Source organism: Macaca mulatta, chromosome 4 (assembly GCF_049350105.2).
Source record: "Macaca mulatta isolate MMU2019108-1 chromosome 4, T2T-MMU8v2.0, whole genome shotgun sequence".
Classification (NCBI taxonomy): domain Eukaryota; kingdom Metazoa; phylum Chordata; class Mammalia; order Primates; family Cercopithecidae; genus Macaca; species Macaca mulatta.
Genome location: NC_133409.1, coordinates 50,054,064 through 50,069,647, shown reverse-complemented (window position 1 = coordinate 50,069,647; position 15,584 = coordinate 50,054,064). Strand labels below are relative to the sequence as shown.

Sequence of the window (15,584 nt, the reverse complement as noted above, 5' to 3'; positions counted from 1 at the left end):
CCGGCATTTCCACTTAATGGAAATGTTCAACAATACATTCATAGGTTTTCCTACTATCACACTAATGATGTTATTGGTAGTAACAAAAAAAGCCAACATTTACTGAATGTCTACTCTGTGATAGGTACTGCCCTAGACACTTTCATGTATTAACTACTACTATAAGGAAACACTCATAGAATCTGAAGTTGAAGAAACTCAGGTTCAAGAAGGCCAAGTATCTTATTCAAAGTCTCAGTGCCAAACAATAGATCCAGGATTCAAGTCCAAGTAGCCTGACTCCAGAGCTACTTCTCAATCCACTATCTCCTGAACATCCTCCCATAACCTTAATCTCTGATCTGCTTGTCAACTTCACATCTCTGTCATAGAGACATCTACAGGTCAATTTGATAGTACTAGCAGAAACTTAAACCCTTGAAATTTAACACGTCAGGTTGTTCACTCTTTATAATTGCTCTTACATATTTTTCTTTTGAAATATTTCAAGTTAATTGAAAAGTAGGGAGAATATAATAAACATCCATGTACCCACAACTCAGTTAAATCTTAATATTCTGCATAGTTGCTTCAGGCCTTTTTAATTTAAGAAATGAAACTTTAAAGGTCATTCAAATATTTAATGTTTTTAGAGTATTTTATCCTGTCCTTCACTTTTCACATCCATCAGATGCTGAGAAATATGGTCCCTCATGGCATCTCTAGGTTATACCAATGACCATATATGGCAGATTATACATATACATACATACATACATATATATATACATACATACATATATATATATATGGATGGCAGTCTCTTCCCAAGTCAATTAATGTGGATATTTCCCATCTTCACATTACAGTTTATATCCAGAGTAATATTTTTGATCCAATAATTAATGCCTTACTTAAATCAATTGCTCTTTCAATACCATTTCATTACTTTTTAATATTAAATCTCTCCTCTCCTAAAAATCTAATCTGCTTTTTAAAACCATCTTGATTAAGAACACAAACTGGAGAACCAAAGCGATCTGGATTTGAATCCTAACTTTGTCTCTGCACAGTCGGCTGCCTGGCCTTGGCAAGTTGACTAATCTTGGAGTCTTAGTTCCTTTAGGTAGAGGTAATACTCCCAATCTTACAGAGTTTTTATGAAAAGTGACTAAAATAACAAATACAACACCTCTTAGCACATTGTCTGGCATAAAGTAAACAATAAATAGCAGTGACTATTAGCTTTGATGACTCTCATTTGAATTATCTTCCGAGTAGTAGACCGACCTTGCCACATTCCAGCTATTCCCTCTCCCGTACACCTATGTCTACCAGATACTCCAAATGCAGCCATTCCAAGAACCTTGCTGCATTTAAACTGTGACTTTACCATTTTTCTCTTCCAAGATTTGTGCTTTGACTTCCACTGGGGCATCTATTACCCTGGCTGTCTGCCAGGCTAATGCTCGCTCTACTTCACACTACCTACCTGTCTTTTCATCCTCTTAGAATGCATAGCAGCAAGGCCCTCTGACCTCACAATACTTTAGTCTTCCCAACTACACCATAATGCGTGAGAGAACTTTTGAATTTCCATTTCTTATGTTAGCCATCCACAAAGAATGCAATGATATGCTTCATACAAAGTATTATGCTGATAAAGTCAGTCAAATGAAAGCAATTCTGTTTAATTCAAGCTACTAATACTGATATTATATATAACAACCACCAATCCCAGTCCTCCTGATTTGACTCTCCCTCAGAGAATCACCATCTTGGCACTTTGTCTTCAGGTACGAATAAAAGATACATATAAGGCCACGCATGGTGGCTCACGCCTGAAATCCCAGCACTTTGGGAGGCCAAGGAGGACAGATCACATGGTCGGGAGTTCAAGACCAGCCTGGCCAACATAGTGGAACCCAGTATCTACTAAAAATACAAAAATTAGCTGGGTGTGGTGGCATGCGCCTGTAGTCCCAGCTACTCGGAAGGCTGAGGCAGGGGAATCGTGTGAACTCGGGAGGCAGAGGTTGAAGTGAGCCAAGATCGTGCCAATGCATACCAGCTTGGGTGGCAGAGAAAGACTTGGTCAGAAAAAGAACAAAACAAAAACAGAGACACATAAAATCTTGAATTTCCCTACTGAGTAGGCTTATGTTGTTTCATAAAAGATTTCCAAATTAAACTGGGGCTATTTTCCAGATTCCCCCCAGAAGAGAAATATAATATATTCAAGAGGTCAAATGCATACCTATGTTAAGAGGAGTGGATCAGGATGTCCAAAAATCTCCACCTTAGGACAAAGCATAGACTCTGCACTGTCAGCTTTGGGGTCACAAACTGTAGAGTCTGAAACACTGATTACATTAAAGTATGGCATTCAGCAGTGCTCCTCATGGGAAGAAGTCAGGTTAATGTACTTCATATCAAGCTTGGCAGAAGTAACACAAAGTAATTTGGTTACTTCTCAGCTGGTAATTAAACATTGTTTCCTGTTTGCTAAGTTTGACCCCAAAGACCTCAGAATATTCACCAAATTCCATCAGGGTTATCTATTTATAATCAGCCATACAATTTTCATGCATGAATCATTTTTGTGACCTAAGTAAATGGACATTCATAGAAATCTCTGGTTCTGACCAAAGTAGTGTAAATGAAAATAATAATAGCAACAATAATAAAATATGCTTCATGTAGTAGTTATAAGAAGAAATGCTACTTTTTGATAGATGAGACATGCTGAACACGCCATTTATTTAGAAGGCAAACCTCCAAATGGGAATGGAGGATAGACGTACCACTGAGATTACGCAAAGGGAACAGAAAATAGTCTCCTCCAGCACTGGCACACCTTACCTGAACCCGACAATTGGACATTCTTTGCAGATGTTGCATTTGGCCTGATGTTTTGCAGTCTCTGCTGCTGCCACTCGATGTAAAACTGGCAGCCAAACCATGGACTGTGGTTCCAAACGCATCCAATCTATAAACTCTTTCACACTTATTTCTGGTTTATTGTTATTCTGGTGAAAAAAGATATATATTAAAAGTGAAGAAATGTCTTCATTTAAATGGTAGCAAGTGCTGTTGCTTCATAATCTTCTGAAAATTTGTGCAGAAGAGGAAACTATGTAACTCTTTCCATGTCAGTTAAGTCACAATGCTTTAAGGTTCTTCAAGTCAAGAAAATTCTAGAACTTATGAGTAGAAAAAGCAGAAATTGTCACATAGTAAGAAGTAAAAAAATACCAAGACTTCAATATACTCAGCTTTTGAAAGAAACAAAAGCAAAAACCAAAACCACCCAATTCAAAGTAATCTTTTTACATAAATAATTCTATAAAACTAGTTCGGCCAGGCATGGTGGCTTAAGCCTGTAATCCTAGCACTTTGGGAGGCCAAGGTGGGCAGATTGCCTGAGCTCAGGAGTTTGAGACCAGCCTAGGCAACACGGTGAAACCCCGTCTCTACTAAAACACACACACACAAAATTAGCTGGGCGTGGTGGCATGCACCTGTAGTCCCGGCTACTCGGGAGGCTGAGGCAGGAGAAACTGCTTGAATCTGGGAGGTGGAGGTTGCAGTGAGCCGAGATCATGCCACTGCACTCCAGCCTGGGTGACAGAGCAAGACTCTATTTCAAAAAAAAAAAAAAAAAAAAAAAAATTCATCTAAGACAGTAAAAACTTGTGAAAGACTCACTGATAATTTTACAAACTTGAAGGCCATTATAAATGCTAAATAAAAGCTGTCATTTTTGTGTGTCCTGCTTGCTCCAGTCCCATTATATCATCACATGGGAACCATATTGCTATGGATGTACTTTGCAGGATTTTCAAATTTATCAGGATAAATTACATAAAACTCCCCAATCCCTCTATAAGTCCCAAAACTAAGCAATTTTCCTATGTGCAAAGCTAAAATTTCTAACAATTTCATCCTCCTATTGCTGTTGAGGTTATTCTGTGAACCTATATGTATAACTATAAATCATATTTAGAATTTGCATTTGATATTTTTTGTATTTCTAAAACAAGAAAAAGGGCCATTATAAAATGTAATAACCCATGACATCAATTCTCCTCAAAGATATGGTGTGAGCCTTTTTTTCCCCTAGCAATGATAAATCACTGGCTATGCTTTGCCAAAATATCTGTAGACTTGTACTTTATGCATATGTATAACATCAGTAGTAACATTTCTAAAATGTCTTTATATGCAGTAAACATTAAAAAGAAACTAAAGTGCTTTCTCAGTTTAAAATTAGTAACTTAGATCAGTATAAAACTTTGTGTATCTTTCTTTTGTATGCATAGTTTCAAAGAAAAAAACTGATACTTTAATAACATCTTTAATGTATATATATATTTAAAATCTTGTCTTAAAAAGAACTCAGGACATTTTAATTCAGTTATCTAGCAGATACTTATTAAAGTAGGTATGATGTTCAAAGTGCAGGAAATCTAATAGTCTGAATGTTTTTGTCCCCCCAAAACTCATATGTTAAAAACCTAACCACTTAGGAGATGGTACAAGGAGGTAGAGCCTTTAGGAAATGATTAGGTCTTGAGGGTGGAGCTCTCTTGAATGGGGTTAGTGCCCTTATACAAGAGGCCCAAGACCTCAGAAATAACACCACATATCTACAACCATCTGATCTTTGACAAACCTGAGAAAAACAATGGGGAAAGAATTCCCTATTTAATAAATGATGTTGTGAAAACTGGCCAGCCATATGCAGAAAACTGAAACTGGACCTCTTCCTTACACCTTATACAAAAATTAACTCAAGATGGATTAAAGGCTTAAATGTAATACCTAAAACCATAAAAACCCTAGATGAAAATCTAGGCAATACCATTCAGGACATAGTCATGGGCAAAGACTTCATGACTAAAACACCAAAAGCAATGGCAACAAAAGGCACAGCAAAACAAACAAACAAACCAAACTGTCATCAGAGTGAACAGGCAACCTACAAAATGGGAGAAAATTTTCAAAATCTATCCATCTGACAAAGAGCTAATATCCAGAATCCACAAAGAACTTCAACAAATTTACAAGAAAAAACAAACAACGCCATCAAAAAAGTGGGTGAAGGATATGAACAGACACTTCTCAAAAGAAGACATTTACGCAACCAACAAACATATGAAAAAAAGCTCATCATCACTGGTCAACTGGCCATCAGAGAAATGCAAATCAAAACCACAATGAGACACCATCTCATGCCAGTTAGAATGGCAATCATTAAAAAGTCAGGAAACAACAGACACTGGATAGGATGTGGAGAAACAGGAACACTTTTACACTGTTGGTGGGAATGTAAATTAGTTCAGCCATTGTGGAAGACAGTGTGGCAATTCCTCAAGGATCTAGAACCAGAAATACCATTTGACCCAGAAATCCCATTACTAGGTATATACCCACAGGATTATAAATCATTCTACTATAAAGACACATGCACACATATGTTTACTGCAGCACTATCCACAATAGCAAAGAGTTGGAACCAAAAGCCCATCAATGATAGACTGGATAAAGAAAATGTGGCACATAAACACCATGGAATACTATGTAGCCATAAAAAAAGGATGAGTTCATGTCCTTTGAAGGGACATGGATGAAGCTGGAAACCATCATTCTCAGCAAACTAACACAAGAACAGAAAACCAACCACCACATGTTCTCACTTATAAGTGGGAGTTGAACAATGAGAACACACGGACACAGGGAGGGGAATATCACACACTGGGGCCTGTCAGGGGTTGGGGGGCTAGGGGACAGCATTAGGGGAAATATCTAATGTAGATGATGGGTTGATGGGTGCAGCAAACAACCATGGCACGTGTATACCTATGCAACAAACCTGCACGTTCTGCACACGTACGCCAGAACTTAAAGTATAAAACAAACAAACAAAAAAAGAGGCCCAAGACAGATCATTTAATCTACATGTTTCAGTCCACATTACCAAAGATATATTTTAAGTAAAAGAACACTGTAGGCAGATGGAAGATAACCTCTTGCCTCTCTTTGCAGATCTCTTTAAGGAAGTGGCGGGGCCCACGGAAATGTGTGACCAGAGGCAGCTTTCCATCATATGAGGAAACAGCAAGAAAGGTTGCAATGAACTAGAAGGTGGGCCCTCAGCAGACACTGAATCTGCTAGCACCTTGATCATGGACAGCCTCCAGAACAGTAGAAAATAAATTTCTGTTGTTTAAAAGCCACCCAGTTTCTGGTATTTTGTTAGAGCAGCTTGAACGAACTAAGACAGGATACAACAGTAAAATGATAGCCACAGTCCTTGTCTTCATGGAGCTTAGGTTCTTACGGAAGAAACAAACACTAAGCCATGAATTATATAATTCAGTGTGTAATTATAATTGTGCTGAGTATGAGAAGGAAGAGGTGGAAGATATTAAGGTGAATATAATAGGAAAATATAGCATTATCTGAAGAGGTCAGAGAAAGATTTTCAGAGGATGTGAGAGTTAAAGCTAAAATCTAAAGATCAAATAAGGATTAGGTATGAGAAGTGAGTTAGTGGGCAATGGGGAAGGAAGAATGTCTAAACAGCAGACACAGGTCTAAAGGCACTGCTGAGGCAGGAAACAAGGAAATAAAATAGTGCAGCTGGAAAGTGGAGAGCAAGGAGAGGAGTGGTAGGAGAGGAGGCCAGGAAAAGGGCAGAACGAACAGCATTTAATGGCACAGGTTAAACACTGTAGCTTTTATTAAAGAAAAACAGCAAGTCTCTTTGCAAGGGTTGCTATTTTTTGAAGCAAATGAGCCTTAGGAGATAAAATATACCACTTGTTGGATGGTACCCAAAGTCTTTCAGCATTTGGCTCCAGCCGGAGTTCCCTATCCCATGTCTCAGAACATCCTCAAAACCCTTCCCCAACACATCCTGCGTACCAGTGATCCTTCATGCTTACCTGTTGGAAGCAGCTGCGAACACTAGGCTCAATATTACTGCCTCCAAAAGCTGCCACTTCACCTAGCTGCCGGGGTATCTGGATGGCATCATGAAGTAACAGGCCCAGCTGCCTCTGGTCACACATTTCCGTGGGCCCCGCCACTTCCTTAAAGAGATCTGCAAAGAGAGGCAAGAGGTTAACTTCCATCTGCCTACAGTGTTCTTTTACTTAAAATATATCTTTGGTAATGTGGACTGAAACATGTAGATTAAAAAAATTTCAGAAGGACATGAATCTGATTAGTTGCCTCCTGAATTCCAATGACCTTAATATTCTGATCTTAATATTCTGCATTACATATGATATTAGATTATTTTAAGAAGCATGTAGTTAACCCGTTCCTGCAAGAATGGGTTATATATACATATAAACATAAATCATGCATATATAGTATAAATCAGTAAACACAAATTTCCTTTTTAAAATGATACAATAAGCCCATATGAATTAATTTTATGACCTTCATAAGAAATTCCCTTCTTACTGAGAAAGAATGAGCCAAAATAAAGCTTCCTTCATGACTCATCAAAGGAATAGACGTGGTTGGGTGCTGTGGTGCATGCCTGTAATCTCATCTACTGGAGACACTAGGGCAGGAGGATCACTTGAGCCAGGAGTGAGATCAGTTTGCGCAACATAGCAAGACCCCAACTCAAAAAAAATTAAAAAAAAATAAAAGAATAAACGTAACTTAAATAACAAACCTTCAAATTTTAACAGATTTGTTTACCAACTTTTTGTGTTCACTCCTAAATTCAATATTCTACTAAATGTACGTATATTATAACTTATTTTAAAGACTTTTACATTCACATCTATTTTATATAAGAAGCACTAAAAAGTACAAGAAGGTGTGCTTTTTCTCTTTCGGGCCAGTCTCCCATTCCTTATTAGCTATAAACACTGTTTTTGTTTTACTTTATGTAACGAAATACATTTAATCAAATTTTAAAATGTGTGCATATTTTCACAAAGTTTTTAGGTTTTTCCATTCATTAAAAAGCTGATCTGTTTTATAATTCTCTTAATTCAATAAAATTAAAACTCTTCTATTTTGTCCACTCTTGGTTTACCTTTTATTCACCATATACAATACTTTGAAGATCAAAATTATTATATAATTTTCAACAATAAAGCTAATATCCTAAGATAAGTTACTTTTGGAAGAGGAAGAAATTTCAAATACAAACAATCCATTTCATTATAGAAATTAATACTTTTTGGAAATAAATTCTAAAAATTCAAAAGCACTTAAAATCTAAATGTACTTCATGTGAAATTTTCCAAGAATAGAAGAAAGTGGAGTAAATATTAATTGGATTCTAAAAATATTTTCAAACAGTACCTGATATCAGATCACAATGTATCATTTTCTCTCTCTTTTTTTTTTTTTCTTTTTGAGATGGAGCGTCACTCTTGTTGCCCAGGCTGGAGTGCAACGGCACGATCTCGGATCACTGCAACCTCCGCCTCCCGGGTTCAATCAATTCTCCCACCTCAGCCTCCCGAGTAGCTAGGATTACAGGCATGTAACACCACACCTGGCTAGTTTTGTATTTTTACAGAGACAGGGTTTCTGCATGTTGGTCAGACTAGTCTCGAGCTCCCGACCATAGGTGATCTGACCCACATCGGCCTCCCAAAGTGCTGGGGATTACAGGCGTGAGCCACTGTGCCTGGCCCATTCTCTCTTTTTATAAGGAATATAATGCTAAATCTAATGCCGTCAATGGTGAAATTTCAAACTGAACCAAGCTCAGTGATACTGACACAGTAATTATAATGAAGTATGGCTTTAATTATAAGCATACATAGGGAAAGCAAATTCAATGAAGATAAATTTCATTTTTATTATAATTTTTTCACTTGGATTTGGTTAGAGCTCTACTTGTTTCTTTCCATTAAAAAAAATAAGGCTATCATAGACAAAAATATTTATCCAGTAGTCTTAATATGATGTTTATTTTAAACCAGTCCCTGGGAAGAGGTCTGTTAAGTAAATAAAAGTTGATGAATATGTATAATAATCTTTACATAAAAGTATATGTTTTCAGCAAGATCAACTATGCCCAACTTTCCTCTTTTGAGGCATAGGGCTATACCACTATGCCACTATTAAGGTAAAACTACTCACAAAACATAAGGACAAAAGTGTCCTTAGACATTTTGACATATTTCTATAAATCCTTATAAAAGTTCCTACAAAAGTTCACATTCTCAACATTATAGTCAGATACAAAAAGCAGTGTCAGGGTAAAGGAATGGGTAATAAGAAAGTCATAATCTAAAAACTCAAATTCTAATAAATCAGCACAGAAGAGATGCTAATGATAATTTAAAAGGATGGTTTGAAAATGTGTACTTTTTTTTTTTTTTTTTTAAGGTCTCGCTTCGTCATCCAGGCTGGAAGTGTGGTGGTCTGACTATGGCTCACTGCAGCCTCTGACTCCCAGGGCTTAAGTAATCCTCCCATCTTAGCCTCCCAAGTAGCTAGGACTATAGGCATAAGCCACTGTGCCTGGTCTGTAAATGTGTTTTTGATGAGGCAAGGAAGCTAGCCAGCTATAAGCATAAAGACCAGGGCACTGTTAGAACCTAAACAAGGGATATTCTTAGGAAAGGACCAAGAGAAAAAAGTGTTATGGGGTTAAGACACTGACATTGGGCATTGTATTAATAAAATCAATGTTCAGACAGATACCGATGATCTTGAATGGCGGCCTTGCCGTTGCATTTGAAGAGCAAACTGTCTGGAATATCAATTCTAATAAAGGAAATAATAATGAGGAAGTTTCTGATATCAAGGGGGAAATAAAAACTGGAATCAGTGTGGTGAAGGTCCTCAAAGTAAAAAGCAAAACAAAACCCCAGGACATTCCAAAGTCTGGATATCTCAGTAAAGATTTAGATTAAAGATTAAAACCCAAGAGATTTCTTATTTAATTAGTCCTAAAATGGCATACTTTGTGGATTCAATTAAATATGAGAAATTTCACTGCAGAGGCTTCTGCTTCCCTTGCCAAAATCTGAAAGTTAATGTTGAATTATAGACAATGAAAGCTTTGAGATTGAATTTGCATATATTTCAGAGTAAGCTCTACACTATAACTGTTACTTTCAGAGAACCCTAATTATTTCAGAAGCACAAGAAACCCCAAATCAGAGATGATAAAAAATCCATTTCTAATTTTGTAACATTGATATTTTCATTAACATTTGTCTTTCCTGATCATTATAAAAATGATAACTGGGCCGGGCGCGGTGGCTCAAGCCTGTAATCCCAGCACTTCGGGAGGCCGAGACGGGCGGATCATGAGGTCAGGAGATCGAGACCATCCTGGCTAACCCGGTGAAACCCCGTGTCTACTAAAAAATACAAAAAAAAAAAAACTAGCCGGGCGAGGTGGCGGGCGCCTGTAATCCCAGCTACTCGGGAGGCTGAGGCAGGAGAATGGCGTAAACCTAGGAGGCGGAGCTTGCAGTGAGCTGAGATCCGGCCACTGCATTCCAGCCTGGGCGACAGAGCAAGACTCTGTCTCAAAAAAAAAAAAAAAAAAAATGATAACTTCTTCAGCTTTGGAAATTACATCTTTTCATGATTATGATTCTGAAAACTACTTAAATTCTGGATAAAATGCCACAAAGCAAAAGCTCTGTGCAAAGCCTCCTTCTGCATGGGTAACTAGGCTCTCACTCCGTCATAGCACCCCATCTTGTAATCTTACAATCAGCTTTTCATTTCATATAAATCTACATCTCTTCACTGACATTCCTGTCAAACTATGTAGGAAAAACAGGCCATCACGGTCTAGACCTGAAATTCAAAATCAAATAACCTCACAGCAATCCCAGAAATGAAAAGCTATTAAAATGTACTCATGTTCACATAAGATACAAAACTGAACTAAGTTTACAGGGCCTATAATCAAATATCCTACTGTTTTTTAGTATCTCTCTATTCACAGAATATCCCTAATCCTCTCCCACAAATGTATGGATTTCTCTGTAAAGAATCATCTGGGAATAAGCATGATGGGATCAAATTCACATTTTATCAACAAAAATAAATCAAAATATATGTGATAGTAGTTAAGAGTTTGGGGACTCAGCGGCAATTGCTACCAATTATTCAACAACTGCTATTTCTAGGTACCTTAAACATTACTCCTAATTCTTTTCCAAGCAGGAATTATTAGCTTCAGGTTTCAGTTGAAGAAAATTTGCTAAATTTCAGCTTCCTGAACTGTAAAATGGGAATACTCTTAGTTGGCAATATTCAATGAAATCACATAACCTGCCCAAAGACACTCAGCTACTAAGTGGCAGAAATTTGAAGACAGGCCCCCTTGGCTCCTGAGCACAAGCCTTTTCCAAAGCCAAGATATCTTTCATCAACTGACAGATAAAGGAACACTGTTGATTTATTTGGTAAATCTAAATATAACAAAAATTTAAAAATCATGTTTTATTTTGTCACAATGGTAAAATATGTTTATTTAGGATTATCATCTATGTCCATAAAGGTTCTAGTTCATCTTTTTCTTTTAAGCATTGGAAGTATAAAGAAATAAAAAAGTTTGGGCTTTGGAGTCAGAAAAACCTAGTATCTAATTCTAGCCCCATCCCTTATTGGCTCTGCAGTCTTAGACTAGATTCTTAGCCTATCTCAGCATTAATTTTCTCAGCCAGAAAAATGGAAATCCCAATGCTTACATTATGGAGGGATTATTCTAAGAATTAAATGAAATATAATTTGTAGTTAGGTCTCACTCCATCCAGGCACCTCATCTCTTAGTTATAATCAGTTTTTCATTTCACATAAAGCCCCAAGTCTGTGCACTGCCACCTTTTGTCCAACTTAGTATAGGCACAGTAAGGTTTAAAAAAAAAGAGAGAGAACTATTACTACTAACAAATTATATAATGTAAGTTTCCAGTAAATTGTTATAATCATTATTATTACTAAAAACACTGTTGGTATATGAAAGCTCTTACATACATCTGTACTTTTCTTCCAAGAGACCTTTGGAGAGAGACATCAATCCAATCTTCAGACTCTGCACTCTAATTTTTCCAGTTCGACCCCTAAAATTATAAGAATGTTAATGTATTAGATGCATTTAAAACCATATGCAGCATGTTAATTGCTTCTGAATATCTACTTTCTTGGGGCTAAACCATTAAAAATAATTATATCTTAAAGATGCAACTTTTCTATTAACTTTTAACAACTAGTATTAAAGCTATACTGTAATTTCATGACATATATTAACAGGGTCTTTGGCCAAGTCTAGAAGAATACACAGCTTGAAGTCACTTTGCACATAACACATGAACTAAGAAGGACAAATTAAAGCAAAATGACAATGATAATTATAAAGCTGAAAAGATTTCACCTTTAAAAATACTATGAATTAAACCTATCTGTTAATAATTGTAGATGCAAGATTCAAAATAGCTAGAGCTGCACACTTTATACATGTGACTTCATACAGCAAGAAAAATCTAATCATATATCTAAAAACAAGAACACAAACAAGAAAATTATATACTAAGAGCTTACAACTTGCTGAATACTTATTGGTAATTAAGTATTAATTAAGTATAAATATTGGTATTTAAGTATTCAGCAAATTATAAGCCCTCAGTATGTAGTTAATTTTCTGTCAATGCTGTTTTTATTAATTACTATTGCAATTTTAATAGTCAGTAATCTTAGACAGATGTGAAATCCCTGTTTGGGGAAGTATCAAATTATAATTAAAACCAGAATGTATTAAAAAATCAACACTAGAACATGGTTTTACACAACACTAAGGAGAGATCATTTCTATTTCACTTATAAGTCGACCAGATGAAACATGTTTTTTTAACTTTAAAAGCACAGAGTTTTCTTAATTTCATTGCTTATCAAAGAATTACTGAGTAATCTACCAAATGTTAGTCACAGTAGTCCCACTCCTAGGAATTGGAAGATAATTACAAAAATTAATAAGATATTATCCTTGCTATGAAATAACACATAGCCCAGAAAAAAGCCTTTATTGCTATCTTTATTATTGCAGATTTAGGATCCGTTTTCATTTTAGGTTTTTATTGTCAATTTTCTTATTTGTTTTTAACACACAAGTAAAGCACACTTAAAACCTGTAACTGAAAGTTTACATAAATATATGAATGTATAAAAGTTAACAATTTGTGCTATTTTAAAAACATAAATATTTGAATCATGTAACTTTAATTTTATGCAGTCTTCTTGCCAAACTATATTTAATCACTGATTTTATTGATATTTTTACTAGTAATACTAATTGATATTCCTCCACTGTCAATTATATGTACTAAAGGAATTTTCTGTATGCATATTACAACACGTAAAGTATGCAATAAATAAGAAAGGAAAACGTGCTTAGGGATTGGTGCAATGTATTTTCAAAGTACTCCCTCAATAGGCTAGAGTTGGTAATTTATATTAAATCATATCTAATAAACTCACTGAACCCTTAGTATGTAGGTATGCGACATTCAGAATTAACCTCTGAAATGATTCATACTTAATATTAAAATAAGCATAGTCCTTCTAAGCAGACTTTCTAAATTAATATAATCATTCATTTCTCACAATTACAGAAATACTAGTTTCACATTAACCCTACAGACAGTCATGCTACAAACTGTGTTTCTACTTTATATCTTTTAGAAGTTTCCTAATTATCACATGAAACACAATATTTGCTTCTTTTCAAAAGAAGGAAATGTTTACTCTCTGGACCCAGTCAGACAATAGACTTGCAGAGGATAACAGAAGGCTTTGTGAATGGGCTGAGACAAGTACACGAATGTGGCTAAGGACAAACTGATTCCTACGGGGAAAAATGGTCAAAATAATATGCATTAAAGCATGACCCCCACTCTACTGTCACAATACAAGAAAGGAATATCGAAGATAGCTGAATACGAACAGCTCCAGTCTTCAGCTCCCAGCGCGAGCCACACAAAAGGTGATTTCTGCATTATCAACTGAGGTACTGGGTTCATCTCACTGGGGAGTGCCGGACAATCGGTGCTGGTCAGCTGTTGCAGCCCGACCAGCGAGAGCTGAAGCAGGGCGAGGCATCGCCTCACCTGGGAAGCGCAAGGGAGAAGGGAATCCCTTTTCCTAGCCTGGGGAACTGAGACACACAACACCTGGAAAATTGGGTAACTCCCACCCCAATACTGCGCTTTAAGCAAACGGGCACACCAGGAGATTATATCCCACACCTGGCCGGGAGGGTCCCATGCCCATGGAGCCTTCCTCATTGCTAGCACAGCAGTCTGCGATCTAACCACAAGGCAGCAGCGAGGCTGGGGGAGGGGCACCCGCCATTGCTGAGGCTTAAGTAGGTAAACAAAGCCCTGGGAAGATCGAACTGGGTGGAGCTCACAGCAGTTCAAGGAGGCCTGCCAGTCTCTGTAGACTCCACCTCTGGGGACAGGACACAGCTAAACAACAACAACAACAACAACAACAAAAAAGCAGCAGAAACCTCTGCAGACGCAAGCGACTCTGTCTGACAGCTTTGAATAGAGCGGTGGATCTCCCAACACGACGGCTGAGATCTGAGAACGGACAGACTGCCTGCTCAAGTGGGTCCCTGACCCCTGAGTAGCCTAACTGGGAGACATCCTCCACTAGGGGCAGACCAACACCCCACACCTCACACAGTGGGGTACACCCCTGAGAGGAAGCTTCCAAAGCAAGAATCAGACAAGTACACTCACTATTCAGCAGTATTCTATCTTCCGCAGCCTCTGCTGCTGACACCCAGGCAAACAGGGTTTGCAGTGGACCTCAAGCAATCTCCAACTGACCTACAGCTGAGGGTCCAGACTGTTAGAAGGAAAACTAATAAAAAGGAAGGACACCCACACCAAAACCCCATCAGTACGTCACCATCATCAAAGACCAGAGGCAGATAAAACCACAAAGATGGGGAAAAAGCAGGGCAGAAAAGCTGGAAATTCAAAAAATAAGAGCGCATCTCCCCCTCCAAAGGATCGCAGCTCATCGTCAGCAACGGATCAAAGCTGGATGGAGAATGACTTTGACGAGTTGAGAGAAGAAGGCTTCAGTCCATCAAACATCTCAGAGCTAAAGGAGGAATTACGTACCCAGTGCGAAGAAACTAAAAATCTTGAAAAAAGAGTGGAAGAATTGACAACCAGAATAATTAATGCAGAGAAGGCCATAAACGAAATGAAAGAGATGAAAACCATGACATGAGAAATACGTGACAAATGCACAAGCTTCAGTAACCGACTTGATCAACTGGAAGAAAGAGTATCTGCGATTGAGGATCAAATGAATGAAATGAAGCGAGAAGAGAAATCTAAAGAAAAAAGAAGAAAAAGAAATGAACAAAGCCTGCAAGAAGTACGGGATTATGTAAAAAGAACAAATCTACGTTTGATTGGGGTGCCTGAAAGTGAGGGGGAAAATGGAACCAAGTTGGAAAACACTCTTCAGGATATCATCCAGGAGAAATTCCCCAACCTAGTAGGGCAGGCCAACATTCAAATCCAGGAAATACAGAGAACGCCACAAAGATACTCCTCGAGAAGAGCAACTCC

General features: G+C 37.4%; 1 protein-coding gene across 14 annotated transcripts in view; it reads right to left on the bottom strand.

Annotated features, from left to right (window-relative positions):
- UTRN (utrophin) overlaps positions 1 to 15,584 on the bottom strand; it is a 576,786-nt gene that overhangs the window by 52,575 nt on the left and 508,627 nt on the right. For all 14 annotated transcript variants that reach the window (XM_015137213.3, XM_077999492.1, XM_015137214.3 and 11 more), the window contains 3 exons: positions 11,971 to 12,056; positions 6,930 to 7,087; positions 2,842 to 3,008 (listed from right to left, as the gene is read on the bottom strand). In XM_015137213.3, coding sequence (XP_014992699.3) covers positions 2,842 to 3,008; positions 6,930 to 7,087; positions 11,971 to 12,056 — 411 coding nt within the window. The remainder of the gene's footprint in view (positions 1 to 2,841; positions 3,009 to 6,929; positions 7,088 to 11,970; positions 12,057 to 15,584) is intronic.